At 51.3% G+C, this 20,000-nt stretch overlaps 1 protein-coding gene across 3 annotated transcripts in view; it reads right to left on the bottom strand.

Moving 5' to 3' along the window:
• PBX3 (PBX homeobox 3) overlaps positions 1-20,000 on the bottom strand; it is a 114,842-nt gene that overhangs the window by 6,853 nt on the left and 87,989 nt on the right. For all 3 annotated transcript variants that reach the window (XM_067309386.1, XM_067309385.1, XM_067309387.1), the window contains 4 exons: positions 16,415-16,656; positions 9,676-9,866; positions 6,437-6,572; positions 1-143 (listed from right to left, as the gene is read on the bottom strand). The exon at positions 1-143 is cut by the window's left edge and continues 23 nt beyond it. In XM_067309386.1, the coding sequence (XP_067165487.1) occupies positions 1-143; positions 6,437-6,572; positions 9,676-9,866; positions 16,415-16,656 (712 nt within the window). The remainder of the gene's footprint in view (positions 144-6,436; positions 6,573-9,675; positions 9,867-16,414; positions 16,657-20,000) is intronic.

The raw sequence follows: 20,000 nt of genomic DNA on the forward strand, positions 1-20,000 counted from the left end.
TTCGTCTGGTTGTTCTGGACGGCTGCAGCCACGGCGTGCGCTGCGGTCACGGCCGTCTTTGCCGCGTAGAGGTTGGCTTCTTCCTGGAACTTCCCTATGTTCTTCTTGTACCTGATTCTCTTATTGCCAAACCAGTTGGACACCTGCAGCGGGGAGAAGGGGAAAGGGTGAAGCCCACAAAGCGCTTGACCGGGCAAAGCGTGCTCGCTTCAGGAGGGCATGGGTGGTCCAGCAAAGGCCCATTCCCCAGTTTCCGATCTCACATCCGCTGGGTACTTCCATTAATTAAGCAATAATCAAGGATCAGTTGAATATTACGGATACGACCTATGTTTGGCTCATGGCAAAGCTGATGAGCAAGGGGTTAGTCTCTCCTGACAACCTGCGTCTCAGAGTCTGCTGTAACATTTAGCATGGCGTTGTCTCCTCTTAATACGAGCGTTTGTCAGTGAAATCGGTGCAAGACCCCTACAGCGTGCTGAAGGGGGGCAGAGGTGCCTTCTGGTTCAGCGCGAGAGCTGGGAGCGAGCGCAATTGTTCTTTATTTTTGGGCTGGAACAACCTTGGCAGCCCACACTTAGAACCGTGTTTGGTCAGCTGAAAATGAAAGGAATAACATAAATCAATAATGGCTGAAAAGTCACTTTGTCATCTCGCTTTGAAGCTCCTGCGCCGAAGCCAAGGCGGCTCGCAGGGCGCTGACTGCTGACCCGGACACAGGTCACGGCTAGAGCAGCTTAGGGAAGTCTGCACAAGGCTTTCTCGGCGGCTCTGACGCTGCTCCCAAGCAGCAGTCCCGGGCTGCAAGGTGGACGGCACCTCCTGCTCCCGGAGAAGGGAAAAGCACCTGCAACAACAGCAGGAGCGAAGGGGAGGGCGCTAGCAACGATACCGCTCGTTAATATGGTTATTAACCATACCCGGCCCAGGGGGACAGCAGAGGACCGAAACGCCCAAGGGAAATGGGAAATAAGTGGTCCAAGGCAGCACGGAGCACCGGGATGGACCCGGGCGCTCCACGCTGCTCCGACCGGGCGCCCCGCAAGCGCCCCTGCGGCTCTGGGACGCTTTTTGAATGACGACGCAGGCGAGGGAAAGAGCTTAGCTGTGCCACAGCACCCGAGAAGGTATCCCGTGACAGGGAAGAGACAAATCCTGCTGTATTTTATGCAGCTTTAGCTTTTGTTTTAACACAATTAATGAAAAGCCTCTAGCTTTTAACTGCAATATGAAAGGCGTACCTTATACATTCTGCTCCCTAGATAATACTCCACTGTATTCTATATACTGCACTTAATATTACCTTGTCAGTCAGAGAAGCAATAATACATTAATGAAACCTAGCAAATAATTATTGTGGACAATCAGATTATGCTTTATTAACAGTTTCATAATTGAGGAATCTCTGTACATCAACAGTATTGTCCACGGATGTGTGCGCGAGCCCTCTGTTTATGCACACCCCTGGACCAATCAAACAACAGCCATCACTAATAAAGGTTTATTTAATTCTCACAGTAAAATTTTAATATCACCAGCAGCCTGGGGAAGCCTCAACGAGTGGATTTGCTTGACATCAGATCGTTTCCATTCTGCTAGTCCCAATACTTCTTAATCTTTAATATCAAGGCAATTAAAATTAATGGCCACTCATCCAGAGCCACTGTGGGCAGTGTTTCCTTGACATCAATTGTTTGATGGGATTACCTAGAGGTTAAACTAACAAGCAAGGTTTAATTGGAAGCAATGAGAGGAGCAGAGATCGTACGTTATGTTTAACCCGCATACCACATCTAAATGAATATCCAGAAATGTTAAACTGTTCCCGAGATTAAAACGCACGCTCCGCATGCAGGTAGAGCCGAGCCCGGGGCTGCGCCAGCCACCGCGCGGAAGATGCGGCATCGCTTTCGGCAACGCGGTCGCAGCTCGCGCCCCCTTCGCCCAGCCGAAGGGGCCCTTCCGGCTCCCACGTTCGGCACCGCAGCAGGGCTGCAGCCGCGGCCGGCGCCGGGCGCTGCACAAGCCGGGGCACGCTGGATCTACCGCGGGGTTTGCACGCCGGGGCCCTGCGCGTGCCGCCGAGCTGGCTCTGGCGGACCGGGGCGCCCCGCGACGGCCCTCCCGCGCGCCCGCGGGAAGGTGCCTCAACCGCGAGCGGCTTCATAACACATTTTTCATTAAAACAAACTATCTCTTCACATGAAAAAAACAATGAACATCTTTCTCCTCCTGATCATTGAAGGCCAATTAATTAATTGGGCTTAATTGTATATTGCATTTCAAACAATACTGTTGCACTTATTTATCATGTTAATTACAATGTTAAATAAAAAGACAATAAATTATTACTTAAATCATCAAGATTCCTCATGGAGGATTTGGGATGGGGCAGGCCTGCCTTGCGTCTCTGCACCAGCTAATTTCATGGGATAGATCAGGGCTCGCTCCTCAAAAGCAGCAGCTGACAAAAGAGCATCACTGCTGAAATCACTGAACTGAATATTTACAGATCAAAGTTTTCCATTGTGTTTCCAATTTTTCTTCCTAGCATGGTTTATGCTCTGCACCTAATTAGTTGTTAAAAATATGAAATTTGGAAAATATATGTGGAGCTCTCATGGCACATGTTCTTTGGCTAATAAATAAAAGTTTCTAGAGGTAAAATTACTTATTTTAAAGTTTGCATCTTTTTTTTTTGCTCCCATATGAAGTCAAGGGTCAGAGCCTCTAAATCTATAGCTCCTGTCAATGAGCTTACAAAAATAAACAAATACAGACTCAAAAGAAGTGGGGGTGGGAGGGGTGTTGAAATCAAGCTCTGCATTCTTTTTAAAAAAAAAATTTTAAATATATTCTCTTGTCAAGCACATTCTTCTTTTGTTTGAAGCAGTGAAAAATTTTATTGCTGTAATCCACTGACATGCTTTCAGCAATGACTATGCCCTTTCTATAGCCCGTATGATAGACTGATAGTTGTTCATGACACCCTGAAAGAGGCTCATCTGCAAAAGTATAAAACATCAGCCTTGCAGCCATGGTAGGGAGAGAACAGATGATACAGTTTATCTCCCTCAAACACGTGCTGATCGGGTAGTTCTAAATTACAGCCGACATTCTCCATTAAGGACATTTTTTTCCCTAGAATTACCTTTTCCATACTCTTAAAAATGAAATTGTGCGGGGTGTTCATCTTAATAAACAGTTTGTCTTTATGCTTTTCTTGAAAAACCTTCTCTACATATTATTTTAAACACTGATATCAAAACTGAGACCATCTATCTCCTATCTGCAACTAAATGATTCTAGGAGACAATTTTCTTTGTAGCTCTGTAAAGTGCTATGGCAGCAAGATTTCCAGCGAGCTGCTTAATCCAGGGGGAGGATGACCCAAAATACTTACTAATTAAGTGTTTGAGGGAGAAAGTGTTCTGCCATGAATCTGCCCCCAGCATTTACAAGCCACTGACAGTACAAGAAAGAAATATCTTGGATCATCACTAGAAGAGACTAAAAGGGATGTCTAGCTCAGCTGGAAAAAAAGACAAAGCCTCTTCATCAAACATGAACCAAAACCTTTAGGAGTTTGGAAAGCTTTCCATTAACAGATATTTCTTTCATTTTCCAGCTCTTTGCACTTTCAGGGCCTTTGTAAAATGAAAGGTAAATAGGGCACAGCGCCAGCAAAGGCAAGTCAGAGGGATTCCTGCTCAAGGCTGCAAATACATATGCTTAGAGATTTTTCATAAAAGCCCTAGGCAAGGTGTAGTTCAGCCATTCACTTGGATGCCACTGCTTATCCCATGCGATGCTATTCCTGCAGTGTTTTAAATGACTGCTCAATTTACCCCTGATTTCCGGATTACATCCTCCGACTTTTGCTGCCAAACACTAGAGCAGTATGCACTGTACTATTTTACAGTGCATGCTCAGAGCTTTTCTGCTAGATGGCCTCAAAAATATATACATTTTTCAGTACAAAAAAAGACAACTTCGGCCCCGTTCGACCTAGTAAATATCAAGTAATCCTGCAGTCCTGCCATATGGCCTTTGGAAATGCCTTTGAAAACCAAAGAACAGGATATCTGTAGTATTCACATTTTCTAGCCATGACAGCAGATCTATCAGGAACTTAAGCAAGCCAGCTGAACACAGTCACTCCCTCTCTCCCATACGTGCTCCTCTCCCATTAGATGATACATTGTCCAGTTTTCAAGCTGTCCCATCATCTGGAGCTTTTTCTAGCCATTTATAACACTCTTGCGAGACTGAAGCTCTGATCGCGGCCCCAAATTTGCATCTATGGAGGCTAATGCCCAGGTTCTGTGGTCAATGCTGTCCTTACTGTTCGGCTGGAAAATGTCACCCTTCAAAACCCAGGATGCTATGAACAGCGGTACAGAGGATGCAATGCAGCTACTCCCATCATTCACCCAGACTTCCTAATGGATTCAAGAAACAACTAATACACACTCCTATCAAATATTAAAGACACAAACCTATATTCATGTCACAGGCTCACTGCTGCTGCTACATTTTTGGACCATCTGCCTGCTTTTTTATTTCATTCTACAATGTACACGTTCAGTCTTATCAACCAACCAATTAAGAAAGAAATCAGATCTATTAGCACTAGAAACCATCAGTTACGGCTTCTCAAATGTTCCATCTCATTTCCTTCCGTCACTTCAGGCGTATCTAGATCCAGCTTTTTATCAGTTCCCTCTTCAGAATCACTGACGCCTCCTCTGCCAGGCACAACGCACCGTCCCTTGAGCACGGAGGAAACGTCTTGCCAGCAGGTCTGTCACACCCTCCACCATGGTGAGTCTTTTTCTCTAATTACCTTTTGCCAGCAGAGCTGAAGACCTACCGGTGATTATTTAAAACAATTTCTCCAACTTGGTCTTGATGGATCTTGCTCTCCTAATTATGCAGCAGGCTACCTTTGCTCAAACGGATAGGTTTTTGAAGACCACTTTGTGGAGGCTTTGCTATAAACTCTCTTGCACCAAGAGGACCAAAACCAATAACAAGATGTAGGACCAAGCTGGCCAGGCATTTACGTACTCTGCAGCTTTTAGCTTGTGCCAGGTATCCAAGACAGCATGCAGCAATGCCTGCGGGCTCCCCAGAGAGCTGCCCCACATCCAAAGTCAGCTAAATCGCATCAGATTGGGTGGGCTAGGTGGCCTTTTTCACAGAAGTTTTCACTTGGAAGACTTCAATAAAGTACCTGAATTTTTCATGGTTTCAATGGAGACCTATAAAGTAAATCGCAACTCAGATCTTAATTATAAAGCTAAAGGTTGTGTTGCTAATAATGCCAGCTAAAGCATTCATTAATAGTTAACCATTAGCCGCAGGCATTGCTCCTCTGAAGGACCTGAAATATTGATACGCAGAGCTGATCGGGACTGGAAGGAGGTGGCGCTCCAGCACTCGCAAGTGGGCACCAGGGTGGCTGGAAAACTTGGAAACTGTTACTGAACTTTCTTTTCTGCAGCCCGAGCGACAACTTTCCCAAAGCGCAAGAGCCAGATTTGCTGTGGGAGTATTTTGGTTTTCTATCAGATGTACGAGCCACAAGAAATGCAAAAGTGTTATTTTGCTGTTTGAACTATCTAGTGAAGTAAACAGTGAAGGAAAGCTTGATGTAACAGTGTTGTAGACCAGAATGTCACTGTGAGAAAACAATCTGGAGTGGTAAGATATATCTGAGTCTATATGGGAAACGGAGCCTTGGCCAACAAAGGTGTGCATTTTTGATGATGGAGATACTGTTTCTTCCATTAACATTATAGTAACAGTTGTTACATATGATAAAAGGAGTCAATATGCCTAGTACATTTTTGCTAGAGAAACTACTCCTGTCACTTCACTAATATTGAGAAGCTGGCTTAGGAAAAAAAAGACTTCAACCAATCAAAGAAATTCTGACTTACAAAAATAGATTATAGATTATATATTTATCAATAAACTGTCTTTTCCCTGAAATAATAGTAAGTCTAATGAATTTATAACAGACAGTACGGCTCAACTATCTGAGAGCCTTACTGACGATACAGAGAGAGAAATCTGATGTAAAGTAGGATGCGAATGTTATATCCATTTTATTTCAATTTCAGTCTTTGTACACGTACTCTTTTTATTCTAGAACATCCCCAGCCGGCTGCCAGCACACAGTCTTTCCTGCAGAGCTTAGTCTTGTGCCATCTACCTGTTGATCCTTACATCTCTTTACCGTCAATAGTTTGACTTTAAAGGGATGACGAAGGTGTAGAGGGCAGGGACCTTCCGCGTGTCGGATGCGTCCCCTGGAAGCACAGCGCAGGGGTGCCCAGCCCAGCCCGGCCCCTCCGCAGCCCCGCGGGAGGCACCGGCTCTCGCAGGGCCGAGCCGCCGCCGTCCCGAGGGCTCCCGCGCCACTTCCTACCTGCGATACTGTGATGCTGCATTTCTTTGCCAGCTCTTCTTTGGCTTCTTCACTGGGGTAAGGGTTGCTGAGGTGGGAGTAAAAATACTCATTCAAGATTTCTGTGGCTTGTTTACTGAAGTTACGCCTTTTCCGCCTGAAAAGGAAAGAGACAGACATGTCTGTTACAGATACAGCCAGATCTCCGGCAGGGTCTGCAGAGGGGCAAGCGACCCTCATTTCACAGGGCCGTGCCTCAGTACTACAACAAAACGACAGAATCTCATGCGTGCCCCCCAAATCCGCAGCCCCCACCCCCCACCGTCAGCAGCTGCTGCTCAGAGGAGGCGGCAGCACGAGCACCTCGACTGCCAGGACCAGGCAAGGGGCCGAGCCCCGTCCCGGCCTCTGCAGCGCGTTTCAGCCGTGGGCAGGGGCCACGCTCGCCTCTGCGGCGCAGGCTAAGACCCAGCAGCAGGGCAGGGCACGAATGCCACGGAGCAAAAGGCAAGGCCCCTGCCTGGGCAGGCTGCAGCCCCTCCACGCCAGGGCAGGCCTGCCTCCCAAGGACAGCCCCAACCCGAGCAAGGTGCCCCCAGGAGCACACACCCCCTCCACTGCTTAAATGCTCTTTGCTGACAGCAGCATGCCAAACCCATCTCCCTTTAAATGCAGGTCAGTTAGGTTTCTGCACAGGTGCATTGGGGCGAGCACAACAGGCAGGGCCAGGGCAGCCTTAGCACCGTGTCCTCGCGTAGCCCTCACTGGTGCTAACTGGCTCTCAGGGCTCTCTCAGGTGATGCCCATCCGCACACCCTCCCGCTGAGGAGGGAGCCAGGGTCAGGCTGCCACGTCCAGCGCGGGATGCTGCACCGAGGCGCGCTCTTGTCCACGCAGCCTTGCTCAAAAGATGAGTTTCTCCTACGTGCGCTGCCCCGGCGCATGCTCCAGACAGCAAGGAAACGCGAGCAGCAGAGCAGTGGCGGCGTGCCTGGCCGTGCAGGTGGCTCTGTGCTGCTTTCTTGCTGCACCGGGTTGCAGCACTAGCATCTGCACAGCTGTGGTGGCTTTTCCCTCCAACCTGACATGGGCTGCTCTCTTCCTCCCCGAGAACATCCTTTCGAAAGCACCTAACGGTTAAACGTTTCCTTCAGAGCCCCGTTCCCCTCCGGGCTGGTTGCAATCACACTGCCTGCGCCTTAGGCCAGCAGGCAGCCAAGCGGCAATCCCCCAGTGCTCTGTTCCAGGAGTATCACGATGTTGCTAACTACGCTGTATCCTGGAGCAGGCAGACTCTCTCCCTAGAGCTGTGTTTATCTCATTACTGCGCTTCCGCTCATTTTGCCTTATTTACCTTCCTCCTTTTTAAAGAAATCACTTTAAAATGTGCATCTGCAGGCTTTACCTTTGCAGTTACTGGAGCTCTCCATAGACATTTCCTCCAACTGTTTGTAATTACCCTAATTTGCCACACCTGCCAGTGACCTCCTTGTTAATAAAATTATTTTGCTCTTGTTTAGCTCCTCACAGCTTTCAGGTGTGAAGCATGAGCTAGTTGCTAGAGGGAGGCTCTGTGTGGTGCCTGTTTGCTCCTGCAGGCTCAGAGGTTCAGCTCAGCCTCCCCAGTACTGCAGGGCTCAGCTAGCTGCCAGAGTCCTGCACGTGGTAGTGGAGCTCTGCAAAGGGGGGTGCTGCTGGGGCCGATGTCCCAGCTCATCTGGGCTTCCAAAGAAATCTGGCCCTTCCTAATTCCTCTCTGTCTGTTTCTGCTCTTTCCTCGCAGTCTATAGAAAGAGCTCATATCTGCAGGCAGATGCTCTCTCCTATCGTTCTCTAGTCATCTCTTGCTGCACTGGCGCCTGCCTGCTGGGTGGCATCCCCAGAATGGGAAAGCTGCTCTTCAAACCGCTTGCAAGCATTGGAAGCTGTGAGCACTCAGCCGGACTTGCCAGTTGTGAAGCAGCATGAGGAAAGGAAATGCTCAATGGCTCCAGCTCGCTTTAGGAGCTGGCTGTCTGCTGAGAATGGCGCCGAGCTCCAAAAGCAATGCCGAGTAGTGGAGAGCTGCTGGTTCAGACTGGTTCAGAAGGTGCTGGCTTCCCCTGCACCTCAGCCAAGCAGCTCCTTGTCGGGGGGTGCTTGCACGCCCCTCACGTGCATCCCGTGCAGCTCCCATGTTAGCAGGGTGCTTGCATGCCCCTCATGTGCGTCCCGTGCAGCTCCCACGCTAGCAGGGTGCTTGCACGCCCCTCGCATGCGTCCCGTGCAGCTCCCATGTTAGCAGGGTGCTTGCACGCCCCTCGCATGTGTCCCGTGCAGCTCCCACGTTAGCAGGGTGCTTGCACGCCCCTCGCGTGTGTCCCGTGCAGCTCCCACGTTAGCAGGGTGCTTGCACGCCCCTCGCGTGCGTCCTGTGCAGCTCCCACGCTAGCAGGGTGTTTGCATGCCCCTCGTGTGCGTCCCGTGCAGCTCCCATGCTAGCAGGGCGCTTGCACGCCCCTCGCATGCGTCCCGTGCAGCTCCCGTGCTAGCAGGGCGCTTGCACGCCCCTCGCGTGTGTCCTGTGCAGCTCCCGTGCTAGCAGGGTGTTTGCACGACCCTCGCATGCATCCCGTGCAGCTCCCGTGCTAGCAGGGTGTTTGCATGCCCCTCGCACGTGTCCCATGCAGTTCCCACGCTAGCAGGGCGCTTGCACGCCCCTCGCATGCGTCCCGTGCAGCTCCCGTGCTAGCAGGGCGCTTGCACGCCCCTCGCGTGTGTCCTGTGCAGCTCCCGTGCTAGCAGGGTGTTTGCACGCCCCTCGCATGCATCCCATGCAGCTCCCGTGCTAGCAGGGCGCTTGCACGCCCCTCGCATGCGTCCTGTGCAGCTCCCGTGCTAGCAGGGCGCTTGCATGCCCCTCGCACGTGTCCCATGCAGTTCCCACGCTAGCAGGGTGCTTGCACGCCCCTCGCATGCGTCCCGTGCAGCTCCCACGCTAGCAGGGTAAGCAAACACAGGGCAAACAAGCCTAGCCCTTGCACTAACATTTGTTCAAAGACACAGGCATTGCCATGAAAGCAAAACTCCCTTTCACAAAGCAGCCTCTGCGTGAGGGAGCAGTGCTCTGAGCTGTTTCCTAGGGGCACAGCAACCCAGCGCTGGGCGATCCCTGCCCACGGGCGGATGCAGCTCCCGGGGAGGCCTGGCGCTCTGCAAGCTGCTCCGTGAGCACCCCTCCTTCCCCGGAAAAGCAGGAGGGGCTCTCCTCGCCCCCTTACCTGGCATCAAGGAACCTTGATCTTAAAATCATTACTGCTTCGCAAGTACTTTGTTTGAGTTGCATCTGGATGGAGCTGAATTTTCGATGAATGATGCCCACCATCCTCTCAATCTCCTTGGGAGAAATGGGACGTGTCCGACTCTGTTCTCTGAGAAGGTTCATCACATGTGTGGTAAATTCGTTACATGCCTGCAAAGGAAGAGGAGGCTTAGAAATGGTGCTGTACAGTCCCGTGAGGACACGACGGGCGGCCTGGCTGCAGGGCAGAGCCACCGACAGCCGGAGGGAAGCAAGCATGCCCCAACCCTCGCGAGGTCCCCAGGCGTCCCGGGAGGGAGCCCCGGGCTGTCCCAGGCTCCCTGCGCCCACGAGCTGCCTCAGCAGCTGGGGCAGTGCACTAAGACGCCCCAGACACCGCTGCGAATGAGGTCCGGGACCTCTTCAGGGTAGCCGGGGGTGCCGAGCAGCTGCGGCAGAGCTCTGTCTAACGCTCGCTTCCTTCTAGCCGTGCAGACAGACTGCTCTCCTGCCCCGCAGACAGAGAGGAGCGGTCAGGAGCATGTAAATAACTGCAGGCAGGAGGACAACGTGAGAGGGGAGCAGCAGGCGCCGAGCCCAGCGAGCCGCCTCAGCCGGCGAAGGCTATCCCGTACCGCGAATCGCGGGACGCAAGGAGCCCCAAACAGACAGCGTGCAGTTGTTCAGCTCTCGACAGCAGATCAGGGCATTTAGACCTTTTTGAACCGACTTGCGCAGTTCTGCCTAAACCGTGGAATTTCCAAGAAGCTGCTAGGCATCGCAGCCCTGCCTGAGCCCGGCCTCTGCTGCGCTGCAAAACGCTGGGGAGGGAAAGGCATTAGGAGCTATCAATTATCAGCCCCAGACGATGCCGGCAAAAGGACACGATGATATGAACTTCTCCAGGCTGCATCATCAACAGACTTTTCCTGATCCGAGCCTCGTATGACCAAGTGGCTGTCACGCTGGTATTCTGGCTTCCCCCTACGCAGGCTGCAAGCTGCCACAAACTATGCTGATTTATGTCTCCTTTATCTCTTTCAAAAACACAAGCTGGGACTCTCATCTACTAGAGAGAACCGCGTTGCTGCTACAGGACTAATCTCTTCCTAAGGGCTTGGAGGGGAACTCAACCACGTTTCAGGCACTAACCTATCACTGTCCCAATGCAGCCTTTAAAAAAGAAGAGAAGACGGGATGCTGCGCTGGTTCTCTGTGTTTATAAACATGCAGAAGATAAACTGCTGCTCTGTTCCCATGAATACTTATCACACAAAGGTGGATGTATCAAAGGCTTAAGTATCTTCAGGAGGTGTGTGCACGTTGATTATACAAGGAAGCAGATATCATAATGCAAAGCTGAGCTATAATCGCTTCCAAATAAGGCCAAAGGATTCCACTCTCATGCATCTAACATAATGGGCTATGAACAGGATACTCAGCAGTCACTAAATCATGCAGAGGAAACAGTACAAATACCTTGTTCAGACCACATATGTTAAATATCTGTTTGATACTAGCTCTTCTTTTTCTTCTAAAGCCAGGATTAAAAAGACCTTTATAATTTGTCTTACACCTAGATTTTCAGTGATTCTCTTGCATTTCGATAGATTGTGCAAGGGAAAGAGTTAAAAGTGAAAAGTTTATGCATCTAAAAACTCATAATTTCCTATAACATTTGCTGAACGTCTCACAACTTATTAAGTGAAGCCATCTATGAATGCAAATGCTGATTAGCAATTTGGCAATAGCCCAACATTCGCAGAATTCACATAGCTTTTCTTTAAACCAGTAGTTCATACATGATTAATTAGAACATCTCATTTATGTAGTGTGCACTTTAGCTCATTACTCTAAGTAAAATTCGTTAAGTATTTACATTTAGATAATTAAAATCTGGGTACACCCTTAAGAAAGATGCATACACTTCAGGCAAAGTGATTTTTTTTTTCTTTACACTACTGAAAGTAAATTACAGGCTAATTTACATCCTTGCTGCACCCGTTTGGAGGCAGCGCTCAGCCCGGCTCAGCGCTTCGGCCGGGAAGGCGCAGGTGCCCCGGGGGCCGTGCTGGCCACCGCACCGCGGCCCCGGGGCTCTGCCGGCCTGGGGGCTCCCGCAGCCCCGCACCCCCCTGTCCGCACCCCCAAACTTGTCCCAGGCAATAATGATCCATTAGCACTAAAACTTTGGGATCACTGCTTCCGCCCGGGGGGCGGGTGACTCCCACGGGCTGTGCTTCCCTGCTTTTGCTGGTAAAAGCGACACGGTCTTGCAAACCCCACCTCAAACGCGGCCCGTGCCAGGGGCTCGGGCAGCACAAACCCAGATGCGTGCGCGCAGCCGGCCGAGCCGCGCTCCGCGAGACGCCCGCGAAAGCCGCCCCGACCGCGAGCGCCAGCTCTGGCCCCGTCCCTCCGGCCTCACCGCGCCGTGGGTCAAATCTGCGCTGCGTTCCCCGTGCCAAGCCGCCCCCAGAAACTTAACCTGCAACAGTCTGGCTTCAGCCATCTGACTCCAATAGTAGTAGTTTGGGTTCGTCTAGTAAATAATGCACAGTGGTAAAGCAATGTATGCACCAAAATCCAGCAACCACTTCCCTGAGACAAAAGAGTGGCTCTGACTAGCCTAAGAATACTGCTAAATTAAAGTATTTGGCACTGAAAGGATGTTTCAGGCACAATAGCTTGTCACGTGCCTCATTATTTGTAAAATTGGGTAATTCGTTTTTAAAGTACTATAAAAATGGTAACTATCACAATGAAAATATTTTCAGGCATTTGTTTATCCTGAAAAATATTTCTCCACAAATACAGCATTGAAAAAGGGCCGTTCCAAAGCTAAAGTAAGTTTCTTGCTTTCAAGAAGCAAAAAGCTTTCCTTGCATTCACTTGAACTGCTTGAAAAGACTTTGTTTGGTTACAGCTACTTAAAGGGCCTCATTTTAATTTATTTCTACCAGTACATCCCATCTGTAGAGTTACTTAGGTACAGCAGAGCGGAAGTAAGCTCAGAAGACTCTGATGCTCTGTCTTGTTTTCTCTTGTTTATTTATAGTGTCCAAGCTACTTGATCCCTTTCTCACTACTATTTTTCAGGCCTCTGCTTGGTGCCCAAGACATTATTAATAACGTCAGGTTATAAGCGATGGCCTTGTTAACCCGCTCAGAAACCTTGCAGGAGTGGAGGATGCTTCTGCTAGCCTTAATGCTTAATCAAGACTCCTCAGATGAGCACAAGGAAAAGAGAGGAAATGGCCCAAAACACTCTCTACCTGCAAAGCGGATCTGCACCGGGCAGAGCTGGACCCAGCCAGTGCTGTGCGGGTCTGGTGGTGTTTTCCGAGCAGCTGCACTTCACCCCAATTCGGGGTGAATTCAGATGACATCTGTGAGCACAGAAAGCAGGTTCCCAGATGCTCCGGGAGGCCTGGGACCCTTACAGTACTTTTGCCTACAGCAAAAAATGTATTTCAGTGTAATTATAGAAGATAGCTTTCAATATGTCATCTCTATTACAGGAGCTGTAAATTATGGAAAGAACTGCCTGTGTACGACCATTTCTCCTGGCGCAAGGCGAGGGGAGAGCAGTTTGATGGCGTGACACACTTTCCATTTTCCTTTTTTTTCCTTTTTTTTTCCCCTAACTGGCAACAAATGTCAGAATCAAACTCTGCCTGGAAAACGTCTGGAGAAAGACGCTTCGGCTTGTGCTGCCGGGTGCAGCGGGAACCAGAGGCGCGCGGGGGCAAGGAGAGACGATGACAGGAGCTGCCCCGTTCGAAGCCTCCTCCTCGTCCACGGGCGGCGTGCGCCCGCCTGCCGCGGGCTGGGGTGATCTGCTCGCTGTCTGCGGGAGGGCAGCGGCGTTTCGGGAACTTGCAGCCAGCGAAGACAGAGACACAAAGTCCCGGCGGCCTCTCAGCCGCCGAGACAGGCGCTGCTCTGAGACAAACTGGTAGGAGACAGTTTGCTGCAAGGCTGGGGAAATTATCATATTTCTGTAGAGCAGACGTTGCTGGGTGTCAGGATCAACAGGGGAAACGCTCGTGTTTCAGATCAGCTCTACCTCTCTCTCCTTCTCCGAGCAGCACTTGAGCATCCTCCAAAGTTTCCTGCGGTGTGGACGGATGGCTGTGACATTTCAGCTGAAACCTTTGTAAATGGAGCTACAGGGCTAAAAACGCTAGTGCTTCCCCCACATCATTAAACTTATCAGAGTCAAAGGACACTTGCCAGGAAACGGCTGTAAGCACCAGCCTGAATTTGCCTTGGCCGCAGATCTCTCTGCAGCTTGCGTCCCTGTGATTTTGCACGGCGCTTTCCTGCCGGCTGCTGCTCGTTAACACGACGGCCGTCCCTGCGCAAGCACGGCACGCCGCACATTTGTCACTGGCGCGGCACGGCACAGCGCTAACGGGTCCTCCCGGGGCGTCTGGGGTGCTTGGAGGGTTGTGGGGGGCGGAGGGGAAGGAGATTTGCACAGTCCCTGTCCGCGATTGCTCAGCCTCTGCCCCCTTCGAACAACGTGCTGAAAGAGAGGCGACGCCGAGCGCCGCGGCGGTGCGGAGAGCCGCGCTCCGGCGCCTGGCGGTGCTCCTTGTGTGCAGCGCCGGCGCGGGCGTGTGCACCGGGCGAGATGCAGCAGGCTCGGCACGCCGGCACGGCTCGGCTCTAGGGGCAGCGCCTGCCAGAGACACTTCTGCGTTGCTCGTGGCACAGAAAGGCGCAGGGACGTGCCGGAGCTCTGCTGGCGCGTCCCCACATGCAGCGCGAGACTCCCGCGACACGGTGCCGCCACCGCCGTCGGAGCACCCCGAGCCGGCTCGGCTTTCCGCGCAGCAAAGCGGGCAGGCGAACGGGCCGAGTCACAGTGCGGTGGCCAGGGAAGGAGCCGGGCAGAGCCGCGCGCGGGTCCCCGCCTTCGCGGTTTTGGGCGGTTCTGTCACCGTCTCGACACCTCTTTCGCGGTTTGGGTCCGTTCGGGTCAGCGCCTTGCGGCGACGGGCTGGGGCGAGTGCGGGGCTGCCCCCGCCAGCTCGGGAAACCGCCGGCCGAGCGGGGTCGCTGAGCCGACGAGGCGCAGGGCTGGCGAGCGCTATCAGGACGCCTCCGGGGGGGCAGAACCGAGACGTCGCTTGAGGCTGGCGAGGGCCGAGGGCCTCGTGCCTCTCCTTCCCCCCGTCTCCTCCGATGCAGCTGCTCATCGAAAGACCAGAAAGGGACTAGGCGGAGGTCTCTCTTCTAGACCGCAGACGCGCCGGCAGCCCAGCCCTGCTGCCCGGCCCACCGCGGGCCAGGTGACGCTGCGCTGAGCGCCAGCAGCGCTCAACGGCTCCGGGGCCACCCGACCGGCCAACGCGGCGGGTCACCGAGCGCCCACAGGGAACTCGCCACCGCGGGTCTCTGCAGCGCGCTCTGCTTCAGACAAAAACGCTGAGTGCTGATGTCAGCCTGAAAAGGTTTCACCGTGACCTTGATTTCCATATTTCCTATTAGCAACAGCAGCTCCCAGAGCCGAGCACGAGACGCTGTGCCTGCGCCTCGCTGCCAGCTCCCGCGCCAACTGCCACAGCTGACTCAGCAGCGTCCTTTCCTCCAGCACCTCGCACCCGCGCTGCCCAGGGATCTCCTCTCCGATGCCTGCAACACCTCGCACCCGCACTGCCCAGGGATCTCCTCTCCGATGCCTACAACACCTTGCACCCGCGCTGCCCAGGGATCTCCTCTCCGATGCCTACAACACCTCGCACCCATGATGCCCACCGATCTCCCCCCTGACATCTCCAACACCTCGCACTCGCGCTGCCCAGGGATCTCCTCTCTGATGCCTACAACACCTCGCACTCGCGCTGCCCACCGATCTCCTCTCTGACACCTACAACACCTTGTACCCGTGATGCCCGGGGATCTCCTCTCCAATGCCTACAACATCTCATACCCGTGATGCCCACCGATCTCCCCTCTGACATCTCCAACACCTCGCGCCCGCGCTGCCCACTGATCTCCTCTCCGATGCCTACAGCACCTTGTACCCGCACTGCCCACCGATCTCCTCTCCGATGCCTACAGCACCTTGTACCCGCACTGCCCACCGATCTCCTCTCTGACACCCACAACACCTTGTACCCGCACTGCCCACCGATCTCCTCTCTGACACCTACAACACCTCGCACCTGTGATGCCCAGGGATCTCCTCTCTGACATCTCCAACAACTTGTACCCGCACTGCCCACTGATCTCCTCTCTGACATCTCCAACACCTCGCACCCGCGATGCGCAGGGATCTCCTCTCTGACGCCTACTGAGAGGGCTGAGATCGCCAGCACGGTCCAGGTATTTGTGCTCCTTGACTTGCCACACACCAGTCTTACAAGATTTCACTGCTGGCTACATAAACGGCACTGTGTCGTAGGAAACCTTCTTTCTCCCTCCTTGGACTGGCTCTAGAAGGGGGGAAATACTGACCCAGGTGTTGCTTTTATGGGGTTACAAACAACAGAAAACAGTCAGGCATGCAAGACATGCATCCTGCGTCCAGCGAGAGCCTCCTCGAACAGCGAAGGCCTCGCATTACTGCACACCTCTTTTCACAGAGAGAGGGGTTGGGAAGGGGGAAGAAGGGACGTGTTTTCGAAGCCCTGGACAGAAACAGGAGCTGGCAAGCAGAGGAGAGCAGCAGCAGGTACACATACAACTGTGAGAGGCTGATGTCTGACCTGTTCATATTTCTCCAGCTCTGTGTGATAGATTTGTCTGATCTGGGTCAATTTGGCTCTGTAATCTGAGTGTTCAATAGAGTTATCTGAAGACCCTCCAGAGGCTGCTGCGGCTGCAGCTGCTGCCGCCGATCCCCCACCTTTCTCCGGACCTGAGACTCCTTCTGCCAGAAGCATATTGTCTAGTCTCATTAGCTGGGGATCGGGAGGGTCTTCCTCCTGGGCTCCTCGGATGCTCAAACCTTGGGCAAAAAAGAGAGAACAAGAGAAAACACAGTCAGTATTTCTTGTATCTGCCAGGCTGCTGCCCGCTCACTGCATGTCGGTGACAGCTCTTCCTGCAAAGCCCTTTCTGCTCAAAGAGACCACCACAGGCCAGACCTGGACAACAGCCCTTCCTCCATCCAGATGGTGCCCTAACACACCGAAAAGGACACAGTCCTCATGGAAAAGTCCTGTGAAGTTCAACACAGACAAATTTAGTGGGTTTACAGCAATTCTACAGAACCCTATTGGTTCTAATAAAGAATAAGAATATCTTTTAGCACTTTTAAAGGACCCTACAGAATTTTTAAACAGTTTATTGTAAGCGTTAAAAGAGTATTCACATGAGTACAGATACACGCCTTCCGGTTGTTTTTGAAGACATATCTAAATCTACACAAAGCTGGCATTATCACTATACATTATATCACTTTGATGCAAGACCATGTGGTAACAGTAAGTGCATTATTTATTTGGAAATAATTGATTCGCTTCTCATTTCCTTCCAAATGGATCTAAGCAATACGTTATTCTTACTGAGACTTGCACCACTGAATGCCACCCCTGCTACAGAGTCTAAGCGTTGGTTTTAAATGCTTGGGGAAAGAGCTGCCCCTCGCCTCCCACCTACAGAAGACTTCCCAAATCACACAGAGCCCCACCAGGCATTTTCCATGCGTGCCAGTGGTCTCCGACTTCACACAGGTACCCTGTGCTGAAGTTTCACATAGGAAAAGGGAAATGGCTGAGACAGCATTGAGGGCAACATCTCAGAAATTGCTCCTGTGGGAAGGCTGCAGCGAGGAGGCCCTCAGCAGACCCTCTTGCTCAAGGGGCTGCCATGCTCCTCCGCAGAATAGCATGCTGCTTGAGAGCATACATTCAAAAACTGAATATATACAATAGGAGTTGAACCTTTTTTTACCCCCCAGTACTTTAGTTGCTATCACAATGCTGGGATACTAAATATGTGTTAAAAATTGCCAGTGCTATTGCAGTGTGTTGTTGGGAACAACATTTTAAATCTAATTTCTGTTTTAAATCGAGAATTTCCAAAGTGATGCTCAGTCAGCAATCTCATCTGCATCCTATAGATCAAGCCTGACAATTTGTAGGTTTAATCAGGTCATGCAGGCACAATGCCAAGCTGTTATCAACAATGCCGAAAACAAAGTTTAAAAATAATTACAGTAGCATAAAAATCACTAGAGCCATGGCTTCTTGAATCAACATTTCCATTAAAGATGTAACACAGCCACCTATATCCCAGCCCAATTAACCTCTTTAAATCTGTTTAAAAGCAGGTATTCACGGACTAGCTAGACAGTCCCATGGGTCTGCAGTTGGCATCTCACGTGTTTGCGTTCTTACTCGGTGCCTGCGCCTGTTTGGGTCCCTCGCAACGGTGCACGCGCTGCACAGGCTGCAGCATCGCGACGGCGACACCGTGAGCTGCCAAGCACTCAGTGGAGCACCAGCAATGCTATTTTCTACGCTAGCCTGAAAACAGCAGCTGCTCTTTTAGAGACAGAGTTCATTCCTTGATGCCTAAACTCCATACACAGCATGACATGACCCCCCTAGCTGGCCAACCTTCCAGACTCAAGAAAGCGCAGCATTAATTTCGCTCTAAAATACACATTTTAAACCTGTCACCTTCATTTAAAAATATAATTCCATATAATTTCATGGGAATAATAAAAATGTCTCATCATCTCTTTAAATTATTTCTGTTGCCTGTTCAGAGGTTCGCAGATGAACACGGTTTGAAAATACAACGCGTTAGCATCACACGCTCAGGAGCTGGCAGCAGGCACGCCGGAGGGTAGCGTAGCCCTGGCACGGGGCTTCGGCGACGCCTGCTGCTGCGTAGGTAAATGCCTGGCCAGCGAGGGACCGTTCCCTGAGAGATCCCCACCGGCCACGGCAGCCGGCCCAGGCCTCCCCGAGCTCCCTCCAGCCTTGCGGAGCAGAGCCAGCCGCATCCCAGCCAGCACCTCTCTACCCTCCGCTCCTCTTATTCCTCCTTGACTTGCTGAGCTTGCTCTTACGCATGTCTTGGCCAAGGTATTTCTGCTAACATGGAGATGATTTCCTCTGCTGTTTTGGTGAGGTATTTCTTCTGTTTATCTCATTCCTTCTCCGTTCTGGTTTTCAATATTTTTAGCAGCATTCTGTTCTTAATCCACTCTAGTTCACGTTTCCTTCTCATGAATGATTTCTATTGTTATTTCTTCTTTTTGCTTCTGGACTGTTTCTTGGTCCATGTTTCCTGTACTCTATTCCAGATGTTTTTCTCCAGCTGCATTTCTGCTACAATATTTATTCACCCTTCCAGTATCATAGTACTGGTCTCACTCCTCTCCCCCGATGCTAAGAGATGCCAGGCCAAAATCTGCAGTGGAATAATTTGGTACATTTGCTGTGATTTCTAGATCATTTACTCTTGTGTACAGGCCAAAGATTAAAGGGCTTTGCTCAAAACGACACTATTCATCCAGACTTAAATTAATATTCAAAATCCCCAACCCTCCTTGCACAGCCCTGACAAAGGACAGCAGACGCTCCCCAAGGTTTAAATGCAAAAGGTGACGTCTGCAATGGAGACCGCAGGAGTCAATGGCAGGGAGAGGCCCTGAAGAGGAAGAAATTTGGTTGATAAGGGCAGTGACAAAGCCGCTAAGGTGGCGTGCACGCAGCCCTAATGCGCATCTCCAGGGGAGGTGACGGAGGGTTTGGCATGTTGCGTTCATCTTAATAGCGAGCGACCCGCCTGTGCCCGAAGCGGAGGCTGCCTGCAGACAAAGGGCCGGGCGGCACGCGCGCCCCAGCCAGGGTTTATCTTGCCCCCGAGTGAGACGCATCAGTCTTTTGAATGGCAAAGCCACAAGTTGATTAACCGATTCTAACAAGAATTAAGCAGTGTGTTAATTCAGATCTTTTCCTTATGAACTGTACGGAGCAGCTCAGCACAGCTAATAGGGTCTTGTTTCCCTGGGGGCGGGGGACAGTAAAACTGATGAACTCCTCTGCAATCCGTGCAAACATGCAGCTCTTCGGCAGCCCGCGAGTTCCAGTCGCTTCCTCTGCTGCAGGTTTAATGTTCTTAAAATTATCCAAGGAGTCGGAGCGTTTCCAGGGCGCCTCGGCAATGAGGAACGCTCTTGCTATCCGCTGGCAACGTGTTTGCTCCCACCCTGCACCTGCCTTTATAAATTACTCTTCGTTTGAATACGCTGATAATATATGTATTTTTTGACATATAAGCTCACACTTGGTGGCTATTGTTTCCCTTTTTTATTCCTCAGTATATCAACCTATG

The sequence above is a fragment of the Apteryx mantelli genome, chromosome 21 (genome assembly GCF_036417845.1).
Source record: "Apteryx mantelli isolate bAptMan1 chromosome 21, bAptMan1.hap1, whole genome shotgun sequence".
Taxonomy (NCBI): domain Eukaryota; kingdom Metazoa; phylum Chordata; class Aves; order Apterygiformes; family Apterygidae; genus Apteryx; species Apteryx mantelli.